We start from the raw sequence: 16,064 nt of genomic DNA, 5'->3' as shown, positions 1-16,064 counted from the left end.
TTCCCTAAATGAAGGGTGCTGGGCTCTGAGGTAACGACCCCATTCATCTCCTGCCCTGAGTGAGCAGCTCAGCCATCCTGCTGCTTCTGGGGATGATTCTGAGGCTTCCACCTGTCTCCACCAGCTCCAGTGTCATAATTTACATTTTAGTGCTTGGAACTATCTCCAGTAAGAATCTCACTTTGTGCAGGTTTGATGTAGTGTTTTACATTCATCTGGCTAGAATGCTTCAAGAATTGTGTTTCAAAGTGGAATTTCAGAAAACATTTTTTAACAAATGGTTTTTCTTTGGCTCAGGCATCACTGCAGAAGCAGGTGATGTAATTATTTGAGATGAATCGGTTCAGTTGCTCTGAGTTGCAGGAAATGTCCCTGTCTAAGCTGGAGCACATCTGTGTGTAGATGATTTACACAGAGAACATGCTGAGGTTCATTTTGTCCTAGAAACAGGAGATGGAGAATGAGAGTGGATGCAGAGTTTGACAGTGCCTCTGGACTGTGGCTGAGTGTAAATCCTAATGAGTTGTTTAAAATACAACCTATTGCAGAGGGCCAGCAAGTGAGCAGGACCCAAAGGTGGAGCGTCACTCACGTTCTTTAGGGTACTGAACTCGTGTTTAGAAACTGTTTCAACCTTCTACAGAAGAGCCTGGTGCCTTCTAAAAGCATTTTGCATTAATTTTGTGTGCCCCAGCTGATCAGATCCACATTAGCAGCTACATGCATTTAATCAGTTCTGAATTAGTAGATAAAATAGGGGTTTAGAGCTTCTGCCCCCCCACGAGATGTCCCCACACAGCTGCAGCCCCTCTGGCACATGCAGGAGGAGGGATTAAATCCTGAATTTCTTGTGGATCTTTCAAGAGATGCTTTCTCCCTGAAGTTGTGATGTTTCTTACAGCCCCTGTGCATCCTACGGAGGCTGTTGACATGGACATCAATCACCAGGGACACAGGGAACTGGAAAAGGCACTGGTTAGACAGTAATGGGACATTGTGCAATCACAAATAACGCCCTGTGTTTAATTAGGGCACACGACAGCCCTTCCTCTAGGGTCAGTGTCACACTTGTGTCTCTTTCTGAGAAGGTGTTAAACAGTTACAAGGAAGGAGGAGGAATTCGGTTTGTAAAATCACTTTGAAATTTTCAGGACTTATTAAGTAATGAGGTTTCAGAAAAGCTCTTTCATTTGTTCCTCTAGAACAGGCACCATGTGTTAATTGCTGGCATGAAAGAGTCCTGTTCCTAAGGCTTTTGATTCAGGCATTCTGGATTGAAGTGATTCTTCCTTCTGGAATTGATTGGTCCCAGCTCTGATTCATGAAGTAAATTCTTTCCTTCAGTGCACAGCAGAAGCCTTTGAAACCCCAGCAGCACTGCCCTGTGCATGTTAATCCCATTCTGTGCCTGTGTCCAGACACTCCTTCGTACCTCATAAAATCTGCAGTTGTTACTGGGAAGTGGCTCTTACACTAATTTAATCAATTAGGCCAAGATCTAGGAGGAGTTCACTGGGCTTTTAAAAGCTTTTGATATTTCCACAGCCATTTTTCGGAACCACATGCTTGATTAGAAGTCCCAGGGAATCCTATTCCCTGCCTGCAACGTGCTGCATCCCCAATCCCTGCACGCTCCAAGCTAAACACGTTTTCTTCGTATTGGACAGGTTGCTAATTGCATTTCTTTTAACACTAATCCAGGGATTTCAGAGCATTCCGTGGGCAACTGAGCCTCATTCTCCAGCAGGAAAGGTGTGGGGCTGGGTAGTCAGACTTTCCCACTGGGAATCCAGTTTTATAGGGTTGGGTTTTTTGAGTGGCTTTACAATTTGACTGGGAATTTGCCTGGAAAAAAGGCTGCTGTGGGAAGTGACTATCCTAAGGCTTAGCCCATCACAGTTTAGTCTTTCCTTATATTTAGACAGACTTGGTTTGGTCCATGTCGAACATGGATCAGACTAGAAGGTGGATTTTTGGAGTCGCCTTGGATCTTCATAAATAGATAATTTAAATTTTCTTCATATTATCAAATCCTGCTTGTGGCAGTCTCACAGGCACTTCTGAGTGTGCTCCTGGAATAACAAAGGTTTGTGAAGGTATCAAACAGTCATGGACTCCACATTGTGAAGGCAGAGCTTTTATTATTTTTTTTTTATATTAGACTTCAAGGTCCCTGACTTTGTCCATACATTTCCACTCAAAGTGTGTTTGATCACTCTGTTAAATGGAATCCTTATGGGGAGTTTGGGGCCAACAACACTGAAACCTGTTAGCTGAAACACAAACCATTCTCTTTTGGGGAAATTAGAGGTCTGACTTTTGAAATTTAAGTGCTTGTCCATCTGTCTTTCTTCAAATAGCCTCCAGTTAAGTGTTTAAATGTGTTGTGAGTGCATTTCCACAAAAGTAAAAAATACAGGGCTGTGTTAGGAGGTTTTTTTGTTGATAAAGCTGCTGCTGGCTCCAACTGGAATGGGATGAAAATGCTGCAAGCTGCTGGCTGGAAGGATGTGTTCTGGGCTGCCCCTCAATCCCATTCCTGCAGCCAGTGGAAGAGGTTTGGTGTTTGCACTGAGAGCATCTCACAGAGGTTCTGCAGGAGTTCTCTGCTCACAGTCTGCAGTAGCTGAGCCATTTGGGAGCACCAGGGGGATTTTTATGTGAATCTCTCCCAGATTTTAGGTGAAGGAGTAAAGAAAGAGTTGAGAAGGGATCTCATCCCTGCCTGTCCCTGGCTGCAGGGAGGGCTCCAAGCAGGGCCCAGGCTCTGCTCCCTGGGGCCCAGCAACGGCACCAGAGGAACGGGCAGGAACTGACCCCAGGAAGGCCCACCTAAACATAAGGAAGAACTTCTTTACACACTTTGGGACACATTGCCCAGAGGGGGTGTGGAATCTTCCTCACTGGAGATACTGCAGACCCATCCAGATACAATCCTGTGTGCTGTGCTCTGGGCTGACCCTGCTGGAGCAGGGAGGTGGCACCAGATGAGCCACTGTGAGCCCTTCCAGCCTGACCCAGTCTGGGGTCCTGTGGCTCTTGACTCTCCTCCAAAGCAACCACATTTTAAGCAGCTATTTAAAATCACAAAATCCCAGAATCACTGAGGTTGGAAAAACCCTCCCAGGCCATCGAGTCCAACCTGTGCCCGATCCCCACCTTGTCCCCAGCCCAGAGCACTGAGTGCCACGTCCAGGCCTTCCTGGGACACCTCCAGGGATGGGCACTCCAAACCTCCCTGGGACAGGGCTGGACAACCCTTTTTATGAAAAAATTTCCCTAATATCCAACCTAAACCTCCCCTGGCCCAGCCTGAGGCCGTTCCCTCTCCTCCTGTCCCTGTTCCCTGCGAGCAGAGCCCGACCCCCCCGGCTGCCCCCTCCTGTCAGGGACTTGTGCAGAGCCACAAGGTCCCCCCTGAGCCTCCTTTGCTCCAGGCTGAGCCCCTTTCCCAGCTCCCTCAGCTGCTTCTGGAGCTCCAGCCCCTTCCCCAGCTCCATTCCCATCTCCGGACACGCTCCAGCCCCTCCACGTCCTTCCTGGATGGGGGGCTCAGGACTGGACACAGCCCTGAGGTGAACCACGACCTGAAAACATCTCCTGGGTGGATGTGACACAACAACTCCACTTTTCCTGGTCTCTCCTGTCAGGTGTGGTCAGGAGGAGTAATGGAGCAAAGCAGAGCCTGGGCTTTGTGCTTTGCATCAAACAGGTGTCAGACCCTGCTGCCTTGCTGAGAAATGAGTGACAAAGGGCTGCTGAGGAAGAGCCTTTCCCTATGGCCAGCACTGGGACCTGGTGCTGCAACCATGGGCTGGGAAGAGTGAGTGGGGAAAGGGGAGAGAAAGGGTAGAGGTGCTTTTCTTTGAGCCAGCAGTGATATGTGCGAGTTGGTTACTCAAGGGGAAATGAGAAACAAAATGCACCTTTCCAGAATGGGAGTTATAAAAGCCTTAAGCAGATGGGCGAAGGGTTCCATTAATCTTTTAATACCAAATCTTTCATTAAGAGAACAAGAATCTCTTCCACACCTGCAGAAATTGTAGTAAAACCTGCAGCTTTACAAACCCTGTTAAATCTTTCAAACTGTTCAAAGGGTCCCCTAATGTTATGCTAAAGGTAGAGTTTATTTCAAAACAGAGGAGTGGAGGAAAATGTGGGCCTTACTCATAGCCAGCAGTGTTTGGCTCAGGTAGTGTCAGATCCCAAATAAACTACACAATTGATTTGTATTTGCATGAAAACAATTTTAAATATTTAATGTGCAACAGCTGAAGCCTTGGTTTGAATATATAAGAAGGAACAGATTGAAACCCAAGAGATAGTTTTTTAATATAGAAAAACCTGAAGCCAGGGTGTGACCCCCAGGTGAGTTCTGAGGGCTCAGTGTCCTCTTTTTGCCAACGTTTGAAATGGCTGTGGAGGGTGCAGTTCTTACAGGTAGATTGCTCTGGGCACCTCTCAGGGTTTTTGGGAATTCAGCATCTGTGGATGTGGTCAGACCCACCAATATTAAACTTTTCGGAGCTGTGGTGGAATATCCTGAGCTGGAAGGGACCCACAAGGATCATCCAGGCCAGCTCCTGGCCCTGCACAGACACCCCAGCAATGCCACCCTGTGCCTGAGAGCATTGTCCAAACACTCCTGGAGCTCTGGCAGCCTCGGGGCCATGAGCAGGCTTTGTCTTGTTGTCTGTGCGTTTTTCTTGTCCCCTCGCCTGACTGTCCCTTTCCTTGTCTCCCTGGCAGGTCACCGTGGAGCAACAAGTACGACCCTCCCCTGGAGGACGGTGCCATGCCCTCGGCTCGCCTGCGCAAGCTGGAGGTGGAAGCCAACAATGCCTTCGACCAGTACAGAGACTTGTATGTCAGTCCTCCCCTCAGAGGCCTGTCTGTCTGTCTGTCTGTGTGTCTGGGTGTCCCCTGGGGCAGGTGTGCAGTGTGCACACGGGGTCTGGCGGGGGGAGGCAGCGCTGACCCGCTGGGCTTTGTGATGCCAGACGTGATCAGATCTGTCAGCTGGTGCCAAAGGCAGGTGCTGAGGTGCTTTCCCACCTCCCTCCCCCTTTAACAGATTGATGGTGTCTCTGTCCTGGCATGACCTGGCTTCTCTTTGATCTTTAAGTTCAGTCTTAAACCATCTGCATTTTCCATTCCCTCAAGGCTGTACTCTTAAAAAATCTCTGTGTACAGCAGCAGCTCTCACATCTTCCAGTAAAACAACAGGCCCTGAGCACTGAAATGCAGCAGTTGGACAGGGATTAATGCACTTCTGCTGCAGGATGCTTGTTTTAGGCCCTGTCTCATTGAAGAGGTGTAAAACAAAGGAATTAATAAATGTGAGATAAATGTAGATTAGGCAGTGGCTTTTTAAAGCTGCAATAGGAACTGTCTGTCTGGGTGTCCCACCAGTTGAACAGTTTTTCTATAAACTGGGGCTGTACTGGTCCTGCACTGCACTTACATCTGAATCCTTGGGATGTGATCAGGTTCTCTGGTCTCCTAAGCAGTGCTGGGGTGGAGACTGATGGTAAAACTATGCAGCAGGTGAATGTTGCAGAGCAAGGTGAATCAGTAAGTGTGTCCACTACTGGGATGCTTTCTAATGGAGATGGCTAAAGACCATGAGAAAAGTGAACAAACTTCATTGCTGCTTGATGTTGCCCAAAAAGGGAGATAAAACACAGCCTTAGATGTAGTTCATCATCTTACAGCACTGACAGAAGCACATTAAAAGGAACTTTCCTTGCTGGATTCTGTGGCTGGGTGTAAATGTAGCCTGTCCAAATGTGTAAGCATCACACTTCTGTTACAGGTATCAAATTTTAACTTCTTTTCATGCATTATTTTCATAGCCCTCCAACTTCTCTTGTAAGTAACAGTTGTTACTGGTGTCTGAACTGACTGGAAGAAAGGAATTTTGCATATTCAGCAAAGCCAAGTTTGCAGTTACTCCCCAGATGCAAAGCAGACCAGGACCAATAAGATTTTTAATACCCTGAGACGAAAATGAGGAGGTTTATGGAACCAAGGTTGTCTTTTTAAATCCCTCTCTGCTCAGATGACCATGAAGTCATGGCTGGATACAATAACTTCTTTTAAACAGCTTGAATTTGCTGGAAGGAAAGCACAGGGCAGGATTCTCTGACTGAGGTGAATCTGCTGAGCCCTGCTCAGCTTGGGGTACAGCAGTACCTTTATGTAACAATCCTCATGTATTGTGTGGAAGGAGAAGGGGAGATTGTTCCAAATTCCATCTTTCTGTTTGTCAGGGGAAGTTTTAGGGGCAGGACTTGGTCAGAGAGGATCCAGGAGGGATCGCTCTGGTGTCGCAGCCAGGGAGGACCGGTCACACTGGATGAGCACAGGTGCCAGCACAGAGCACTTCAGTGCCTGTTGTGATCCCAAAAGTGGGGGAGGAGAACAGGACACGGGTGGTTTATGTTTGGCTGAGCGGCGTAAAAAAAATTATGGCATTTGTGGAAAGAATTTGCAAAGTTAAGGAAACTTGACCTCGGTGTCTGAAGGGTTCATCGTGCTTCAAATCAGGATTTGTGCTTTACCTCCAGCAGAGATGTGGAAAGAAACAGGCTTTTGTTCTTGCAGCTTCCTGAATAAGACAGTTCGATTCTTGTGTTTTGACAGCAGAAGCTTAATTTTTACGTGGAGATCAGAGGGGGGGAAATTCAGAGGTGGTAACAAGTGCCAGCTTCTCTCTGTGCTGCTCTTGCCAACACATCAGGTTGGGAGTGGCTGCAGCAATTCCTCACGGAGCAGCTGCTGGAGCTGCGTGGGGAGGGCTGTGGTGGGAAGGGGATGGCAGTGGCAGGGATGGCATTCCCATGGTCTGCTGGAGCTGGGAGCTGACACTGGGAGCGCCCTGTGAAGCCAGCAGCAGGGCTGGGCCAAGCAGTGTCAGTGGAGGTGTCACTGCCCTGCTGCTCTGGCAGCTCCTGGAGCTGGGGAGGGAGTGCACGAGGCATCCTGGGCCGGTCACCAGGGTCCTTCCGAATTGCAGAGCCAGGACAGCAGAGCTTTTCCGGCATTGGGAAATGCTTCAGGCTCGTTGATGTATTAATCAAAGAGCTAAGCATGCTGACAGCCCTCAGGACTGTATCTTTTGTGGAAATTCTGGTTTCTGTTAGATGGGGAGATCTATTCCAGGTTCACCTTCCAGGAGCAGGGATCAGTCTGTAGGCAGTGTGCAGAAAATCTGCATTTTGAGTTGACCTGCAGAGGCTTTCATCATTTATGTTCACTCTGGTGGGGTTGTCTGCCCACACAGATCCTTCACTGAGGACACCAGGCTAATTGATACCTCACATTACAAATTGTCCCTTTAAAAATACCGGTTTAAGTGCAGTGGCTGCAGATGAAGAGGATGAAAATGGTGCTGAGGGAGAAGCCTCAAATCTGACACATCAGCTCCTCACCAGCAGTCCCTTAAGAGGCTGTTCTGTCTCTCTGTGGGGTTGGGAATGTTTCTGAGCTGCCCCTGTAACCCCAGGCGCTGTTTTGTGGGAGAGAGGTAAGTCAATACAAAAATAATCACAGCACTCAGAGGGAACACCAGATCCCAGAGTGCCTGAATTTCCTGGGCTGTTAAGGCATTTTATTCCTATAATGAGAGTTTCTGCTGGATTTTTCAGAGCAAGTAGTGGCTTTGTGGACCCTTTACACTATCCCAGGTTGCTCCAAGCCCCATCCAGCCTGGCCTTGGATGCTTCCAGGGATGGGGCAGCCACAGCTTCTCTGGGCACCCTGTGCCAGGGCCTCCCCACCTTCACAGGGAAGAATTCCATGCCAATATCCCATCTAACCCTGCCCTCTGGCAGTGGGAAGCCGTTCCCTCTTGTGCTGGCACTCCAGGCCCTTGGAAACAGCCTCTCTCCATCTTTTTTGCAGGCTCCCTTCAGGCACTGGAAGGCCCCAGTCAGGTCAGCCTGGGGCCTCCTCTTCTCCAGGCTGAACAATCCCAGTTCTCCCAGCCTTCCCTCACAGGAGAGGTCTCTCAGAAGTTGCTGTGCATGGGGCTCACTTCACTCCTGAGCTTCCAAATACACTTTATGCTAGTCATTCCAGCAGCAGTAGATAAACAGGTACCTCTGAGAACATCTCCATCCCACTCTGCTCTCCCCATGTGGTCCAAGCCTCCCCTGGCTTGGCTCCCATTTTACCTTTAACACAGAAAGTGCTGATAATCTCACAGAATTCATCTCAGGCCTCTCCCAACGCTTCAGTTTTTCCTTGTGTCAGTCCCATTTGGCCCACACACCTTTCCTTTTTAGATTTCTCTTTTCATCAAGTGTGGTAAGTCTCCACCTACGTTCAGTGAGTCACTGCATTGTATTTGCCATTTCCCAAGGGGTTGGCACCTGCTGTCGTGGGTGTTTTGAGGGAAGCAGCCTGGTATGGATTTGTTAACAGTTTGTGTGAAATAATCCAGTCACATTTGCTTGCTGGGGACCTTAAAATTTAATTTTGTCCCCAAAAGCTTAGTGGCCAATACACTGAGTGTATTGGAGCGTGAAAACAAGTTTGGAGAAGTCTTGTGGTATTGCATGTAATAAAATCATGTAAGCTGGAGAAGAACGATTTTGCTGAACCTTCAGTGCCTCTGAGCCAGTGCTGAGTTGGCCTTAAGTGTCTGTTTTAGTGCAAACTACCCTTAGTATCTCTGGAGTTTCCCACCTTTTCTTTCTGGAGGCTTCTGGGTTAAAGAGGAATTCCACCAGGTTTTAGTTCCCTCTCTGTTCTCCGTGCTGAACAACAAGCATATTTCTTGGTTATCTGTTTTACCAAAATCCATGTCACTTTCCCAAAAAACAACTGTTTCATTTCCATCTCCTGCTGCCAGGTTTAACTCCGACAGTGCCTGGAGCTAATGCCCCGGTATGTTTGTGTTCAGTAGGTTATTATTCCCAGATGGAAGTCTAATATCTTACACCACTCAGTTAGAGCCTTGGCTTTCCACTTCCAATATGGTGAAGATAATTTCTTCCAACACATGGTTGTAATTTATTGCCCTTTGCTTGACGTGTGTGTGCTTGATTGAAATCAAAGCGTAATGAGGACCAGGGCAGCTGGTTAAATCTCCCTATTTTAGATTCTGCCTTCCCTTGTTTTGGGTTGGAGATAATCAGGGCTTTAATTAAGTAATCTAATGGCTCTTTGTTGTCTGGAAGAAATAATTTCTGAAGTGATTAAATAGACCTCCCCTGGGAAGGATGCTGCTGATCTGTCTGCAAACAGGATGAGTTTTGGCAACTTTGGGCTGGTTTAGTGACTGACATACATTTAGAAAGCTATTCCTCCTTTTTTCCTCAGCCTAAGTTGGATTTATTGGTGCTTTTGATTTTTAACAGCTTTAAAAAAAGATAAAACATCATCTTAATCATTCTGCTCCTGAAAATGTTTGTGTTGATTAAGGTTTTGCATTCCCTCAACAGAGCGAGCAATGAAACCTTTTGAACTTCTGCTTCTGTCTGTGTTTTGATGTTGATCCATTTTCAGTTTGTTATATTAGAGCTCTGGACCAGGAATTTGGTAGGAGTGGAAGGAGGTCTGGGAGAGGATTGACCTCTGAAATATCTTTGTTGTGTGTAATCCTTTTATTATTGAATTTTGATTGGAATCTGGTCCAGAACGGTTATTCCAGTTTTGGATGGTGTTAGCAGTGCCGAGGGTGGCACCCCAGGCCTCTGCTCTTTGCAGCACGGATATTTCTGTCCTGTGGATAGAGCACGGGTGTTCTTTGCAGCCAGCTGAGCATCCCGTGCCTTTCTCTGCTCTGGAGGAGGAAAGGCTGAGGAACTCCCTGGGCCGTGTGCCTCAGGAATGTGTAGATTGAGGAGCCTTTTGCTGGAGCTTGGGCAGGTACTGCAGTGAAGTCCCGGTGACAGATGAGTTTGCCCTTTCACTTTTAGAGTGCTCAGGGCTAACTGTGTTTGTTCTTTTTATTGCTGTGTTTAATCTCATGGAACAGCCTGGCTTTGCTGGGCTTCAGGGATGTCTCATTTTGACTGACCTGTGCCGTTGTCTATACCAAATATGTGCACATGTCCTGTAAACTGCTGGGTGGTTTTACCTTTTTTAGCTGTTTTTACCCTTTTTCCTAGTTTATTTTGGATTGTGTGCTTGAACCACCTCTGACAGTGCCTTGGTCCACTTGTCTTGATAAGAAAAATTGGAAACCTCTATTAGTGCTGCCCTTGGGCTGTAGCTGTTTCTGAGATCTCTGTGGTGTCATCTGATTTCTGGGCTGACAGACCTTGAGAGCCTCTCAGTGGAGTTCAGGCCAACTCACAAAATACTTAGCACTTCTCACAGGGTTTGCAGCAACTGCTGCATTCATCTGTTTGACCAACTTTGCTGTATTTTGTGCATGGAACAGCCCTGATCCCACCAAGTAAAGAACATCTGTAAGAGGTGTGACAGGGGGTTTGTTCCAGCACAGCCTGCCCTGGCACAGGGTGCCCAGAGAAACTGTGGATGCCCAACCCCTGGAAGTGTCCAAGGCTGGACAGGGTTGGAGCTCACCAAGGGATGTGGCAGCTGTGAGCTCTTTATGTGAGCCCTGTGTCTGTGCTCAGATGCAAACCTGGTCTGCCTGAACTAGAAACCCCTGGAAAGCTTTGAAGTGACTTTATTGCCATCAGCTCCCTGTTCCTCATTACTGCTGCAGCCCTTTGTGCCGGCTTTCTCCTGGGCATGGGAGTTCCTGGGGCTCACACAGCGAGGGCCCTGCAGATTGAATCCAGATGGGTTTGTTGTGCATCCCAGCACTAAGGAAACCTGCCCCTCCATCTCTGCTGGCTGGGGATCTGCACAACAGGGTGTGACATCAGATTGTGTCATCGGGGAGATTCTTGCCTCGGGTCAGGCTGATAAGGGTGAGATGAAGTCTCCTAAGACAGGTCTAAACCACCAAGACGTTCACTGCTTTCATGTCTGTGTGCTTTTACAGTCACAGCCATGCTGTTTTCCCAAGGAAATTATTCAGATGTAGAAGACAGAGCAGTGTTGGGATCCCCTCAGCACACCCATGGGCAGCTCAGAGCAGAATTAATATTGAAGTTGTTGATGTATATTACACAGATTAGAGAATCCTCTTAGAAAAGAGGGAAAAATTAAATGCACTGCCATGCCGGAAAACTAAATCAGTTGCTTTTAATCTGATTTTTTTTTTTCTTTGGGAGTTCCATTCTGGAGCAGCTCTGCACACACTGACTGCATTCTTATCTTGTGAATCGGAGACATTGGGTGGAGGAGGAGTTTTTCCCTTGGGTTCCCACGGTTCTCTGTGATTACATAAAATCTGAACACTTGGATTAGGAGGTCAGCACTGATGATGCAGTATTGTCCTCAAACACTGCTCTCTGAAGGCTTTCAATCCCTAGGAAGAAATTACTTACATTCAAAAATGAGACGAAATTTTAAACTGTCAGTTTATTGCGATCTGGAATTTTTGAACTGGTGGTCTCTAATAATACTTGGTGTTGTATGGACAGAGATTTACCTCATGCCCTCACAAATGTACAGTGTTGTAATTATGGAATTTGGAGACAGAGTAACTTACACAACAGCAGCCTTCTGGTGGCAGATCTGCTATAGAACTCTTCTGTTAGAAGAATTGATGTCACGTGAAATCTGCAGCCTGCAAGGATTTTGGCAAACTTAAACCACGACACAGAAGATCTCAGCAGTCTCTTCCCCTCCCGTGCATGTTTGGATTTCAGCAGGCAGAGTCTGGGATGTGGCAGACTGGGGGTGGCTGAAGCAGTGTCTGTGCTGCCTGAGGATGGCCACAGGCGGAGGGTTTGGAAGCCGTCAGAGCTTCCTGGTGTTAATGAAGCAGTTCCTCCTTTGGACACGTTCCAGAGTGACCCCTTGTCGTGCTCATTAGGTGGCTGATGGAACTCTTTCCAGGTGACTTCTCCAGAGGGATTTGGTTGTTAGTTTCCATCTGCCAACAGCAATCGGATGGGAAGGAAAACGTGAGCAGTACGCTGTTTTTATTAAATAATGAAAGGTGCTAGAAAGCACAAATTGGGAGGTGCTGGGAGACTTTCAGCCTTCAGGATCCCATTGTTTGGTTACTGTTTTCCTTACTTGCAGAATTCCTGCACTTCACAACTCTGCTGAGCAGTTTGAGTCATCCCACCATGGTCCAGATGTGTGCTTTTAAGTACAACTGGCATTGAAGTTACACATACCTAACTGGATTGGTATGTTTGCTCCAGGGATTTTTGCACCTGTGTATGCTGGAAAGAATTCCTGTAAAATACCTGTACAGAGCCCCCAAGCGTAATTTGGGCTGAGTTCATCAAGTGGGGTGCAAAACCCATGGGCTGTCCACAGACATTTTACCTTCTTCATTTTAAGTCTCTGGGTGAGATTGTGGAAGTGTTCCACAGTTGTGCTCCTGGGGCCAGGGAAGGAGAGAGGAGCTGTAAATCATCTGGACTCACAGCAGTGGGAGAAGTGTCACATCCTGGCTCGTTCCTGGTACCAGCCTGTCCTTTCATTACAGAACAGGCTCCTGAGCCTCGTCACTCGACAGCTGGAAGGAGGCAACAATCATTTAGGGACAACTGATCTCCTGAAGAATTTGTTCCTCCTCCAGCTTGAGGTGTGAGATTGCAGGGGATTTGTTGAACACCTGGGCAATGCTTTGGGTTTGGTGGAAGGTGGGTTGCTCAAATTTGCCACTTCCTTTGTGTTTCTGTTGCGATTCCTGTGCTGGTTTGAGGCGACAGGGAAAGGGCTCGGTGGGAGTTGTGCCGAGTCACCTGCCACTCCAGCCTTCTGTTGCCATAAGAGTTGGAATGTTTGCTTCCCCACCTCGGCATTTAGGAAATGTTTTGGGTTGCTGCGAGACACCAGCTGCTCACGCTGTGACTTCAGTCATTGTCACTCTTGGAAAAACATGTGTAGCTCAACGCTCAGTATTTTCCTTTGGGGTAAGATTTTTAAATGCCAGTTTTCTCGGAAGTCTGTTGATCTAAATAGCTGGAGACATTTCCCTTTCTATGCTGAACTTCTGTAGCTGGAAGAAATAACTATGTGACCTTTAGGGAATAAAAGAAAATACATTTTTCTGCTTTAAATGAGCCGGTTTGAAACCCTGTGCAAGCCCTTAGAAGGTTTGCAGGGCCAGGCTGAGGTTCCAGGTGTTGGTGCTTTGGCGTCAGGGGGTTGGGAGAGCCATAAGCCACAGACTTTTTGTCTCTGGCTCTCAGCTACTTGCTGGAAAACACACAAATGTTTTTATGGATGGGTGATTTGGTTCTGAGGTGTAATTGAAAGTCAGAGCGTGCTTTTATTGCTGTGTGGTGGAAAGTAATTTTCTCCACACGGGGTCCAAGATCCGTTGGTGAGGCTTGGGAGGAGCAGAACGTTATCAGGAGGGTCATGGGGCCTTTTCTGAGCTGTCCTTCAGTGGTAAAACAAAGTGATTAATCTGCCCTCCTTTCCTGAGGTCTGTGCTGGAAGCTGGGGGATTTCCTCCCCTATCACATCCCTCTTGAAGTTACAGCTTTGTTCTGGCCACAGCCTCTATTTCATGGGTACAGCTCCGGCTCCTCAGACAAGTTTCCATCCTGTGTCTCCACCCGCTTCAACTTCAAACACTTCATAAAGCTTTGGATCACTCTTAGCTTAAATATTTTCTTTTATTCTTGCATTTGTAAAGTAGGTCAGTCTTAAGTGTGACATTTTTTGTATAAAACAGCTTTTTCCAGGAGTTCTGTGGTTGATGAGTAACGGATATAAAAATTCAGTGTTTGATCATGACATTAAAACTATAATTGATTTTGAGTGAACTGCTGTTCTGAATTCTGTAAAGAGAATGAATGATTACTTTGGGCCTTATGCCTTTTAGTCACCTTCCTGGGCAGCCTTACAAAAAGTTATTTTCCCAGAGGTAGAACACTGGCTGTCCTCTCCAAGGACAGGGATGTCACTTGGTCTAGGTCATCTTTTAAGGTCCTTCCAACTGAACCCAGCTATGATATCGTTTAGCAGTGTTTTGGTTGTTAATAAAGGGATATGACAACCATAAAATGATGATTTTTCATTGTTTTATAACAAGCTTTTGTCTGTAGGTAAAGCCTGATTGATCTTGATTGAAACATCCTGGATTGATCGGTGTCCCTAGGCAGAGAGCAACGATAGCCTTGCTTTGAAGCTGTCCTTTGAGATTGGTTTATCCCTTGGGGATGTTTCTGAGGTACCACAATGTGAATTCCTCCTACTGGAGGCCTCCTAAGCATCCCAAAAGCATCTGCTGGTCGCTTGGATGCTTTGGGAGAGGGCAGTTGTAGCCAGGTAGGGGTCGGTCTCTTCTCTCAGGTGACAAGAGGAAACAGCCTCAGGTTGTGCCAGGTGAGGTTTAAGTTGGATATTAGGAAAAAATTTTCAGGGAAAGGTTTGTAAAGCACTGGAACAGGCTGTCCAGGGCAGTGGTGGAGTCGCCACCCCTGGAAGTGTTCAGAAAACCTACAGATGTGGCACCTGGGGATGTGGGTTAGTGCTGAACGTGGTGGTGCTGGGCTGATGGTTGGACTTGATGACCTTAAAGGGCTTTCCCAGCCTTAAGGATTCTGTGATTCCAGCTTCCAAAGAGGACAGGTTGCCTTTTCCAGCCACGGTTGTGCAGGAGGATCAGGGACATCCAGAACAGGCCACCGAGGAAAGAGATGTTCCATCCAGGAGCTTTAGTGCACTGCTGCGACTGCTGCGTGTGACTCTGGGCCTGTGCTCTGCCCTGCCCATCCATTTCTGCAACAGAGAAGATCCCAGTTTATGCCTTCCTGGAGCCTTTTCCAAGCTGGTTCCTCTCCTGCTTGGATTTCAGTGTGTGCTGCATTTCAGTCCGTGGTGAAGGGGTTTCTTGGAGGAAGCCCAGCCTTCCTGCAGCAAATCCAAGTCCACAAATGTCAATTTAAATTCCTCCCAATCTGACATCCTGTTTTCTATTATGGACCAATTAGCCTGTGGCACCTCTTTATTTTTCTTTAAAAAAAAAAAGCCAAAACCAACAGGTTCCAAGGAATGTTCCCCTCTCCAGCTGTGACTTTCCTGGGTTCAGAAATCCCACTTCAGTGCTGTGTGAGGAAGGTGAAATCCAGTGTAGTGGTCAGTGCTATTTATTTTCTCCCCATGAAGGAGGAGGGGATTTTGGAGTGATTCTGTAGTGCTAAAGCACAGAGGAGCCTTTGGATAATGTAAATCCTGGCGTGCCTTGGATTCAATCACTGGCATTGTTGTTCCAGTCTCCAGATCCTGGGTCTGGCCATGGCAAAGCAGCTTTATTGAAATAGCATGTTGGTATTTAAAACAATATTAATACTATATTTGATTCATTAGATCTCCAAAGGCAGTTAAAGCGTTTCCATGTGTGCGCTGTTGGTTCTGGCGGGGGGTTCTTCACATGGTTTTATGTGGTTTCAGACAACATTTTAGCACATTCTTAAAATACCCACAAAAGCCTTTATGTAAAATCTCATAAAGGTGAACCACATAAAAATTATTTTTTTCCTGTTTCATGTCATTAGGATCAAAGTACAGTAGGTAAGAATAAATTTCCCAAAACCTTGTTTCGGTCCCTCTCTTAATTAATGTTTCATGCTCGTAGCAAGGTTGTAAAGTGGGTAATGGGGAAACTGTCTGTGCACGCTGTAATGTTCTCAGTGCCTGCCAGTTTATTTTGAGTGGATTCACTGATACTGTATATGAAAAAGAATATGTTACATATATATTTTTTAAGCAATCTCACTCTGAGAAGGGACAATAACTGCTTCTCTCTGGCCTTTGATTCCCACTGCCAAAGGAGGGGTCACTTAGGTTGGAGCTGAGGTTCACTGCAGGACTGGAATTCCCATTAACTGCATTAACCAAAATCCATTTGGGAATTCCCCAGGGGATATAAAAAGGGTGTTTGTTGGTTTGTGAGGTTGAAGTTGCCTGCTGGAAGCCTGGCTTTAGCGTGGCTGGGCAGAAGAGGGCTTTGCTGTGTTAGCAGTGGCTGACAAGTGCCACGGAGCAGTGGGTCCTGAACTGGC

At 47.0% G+C, this 16,064-nt stretch overlaps 1 protein-coding gene across 1 annotated transcript in view; it reads left to right on the top strand.

Moving 5' to 3' along the window:
* CAPZB (capping actin protein of muscle Z-line beta subunit) overlaps nt 1-16,064 on the top strand; it is a 42,954-nt gene that overhangs the window by 12,713 nt on the left and 14,177 nt on the right. Inside the window, 1 exon segment of the mRNA XM_017735089.1 lies at nt 4,750-4,863. Within this exon segment, the coding sequence (XP_017590578.1) occupies nt 4,750-4,863 (114 nt within the window).

Source organism: Corvus brachyrhynchos, unplaced genomic scaffold (assembly GCF_000691975.1).
Source record: "Corvus brachyrhynchos isolate BGI_N302 unplaced genomic scaffold, ASM69197v1 scaffold525, whole genome shotgun sequence".
In the NCBI taxonomy this organism is placed as follows: Eukaryota; Metazoa; Chordata; class Aves; order Passeriformes; family Corvidae; genus Corvus; species Corvus brachyrhynchos.
This window is presented reverse-complemented; position numbering and strand designations above follow the sequence as displayed.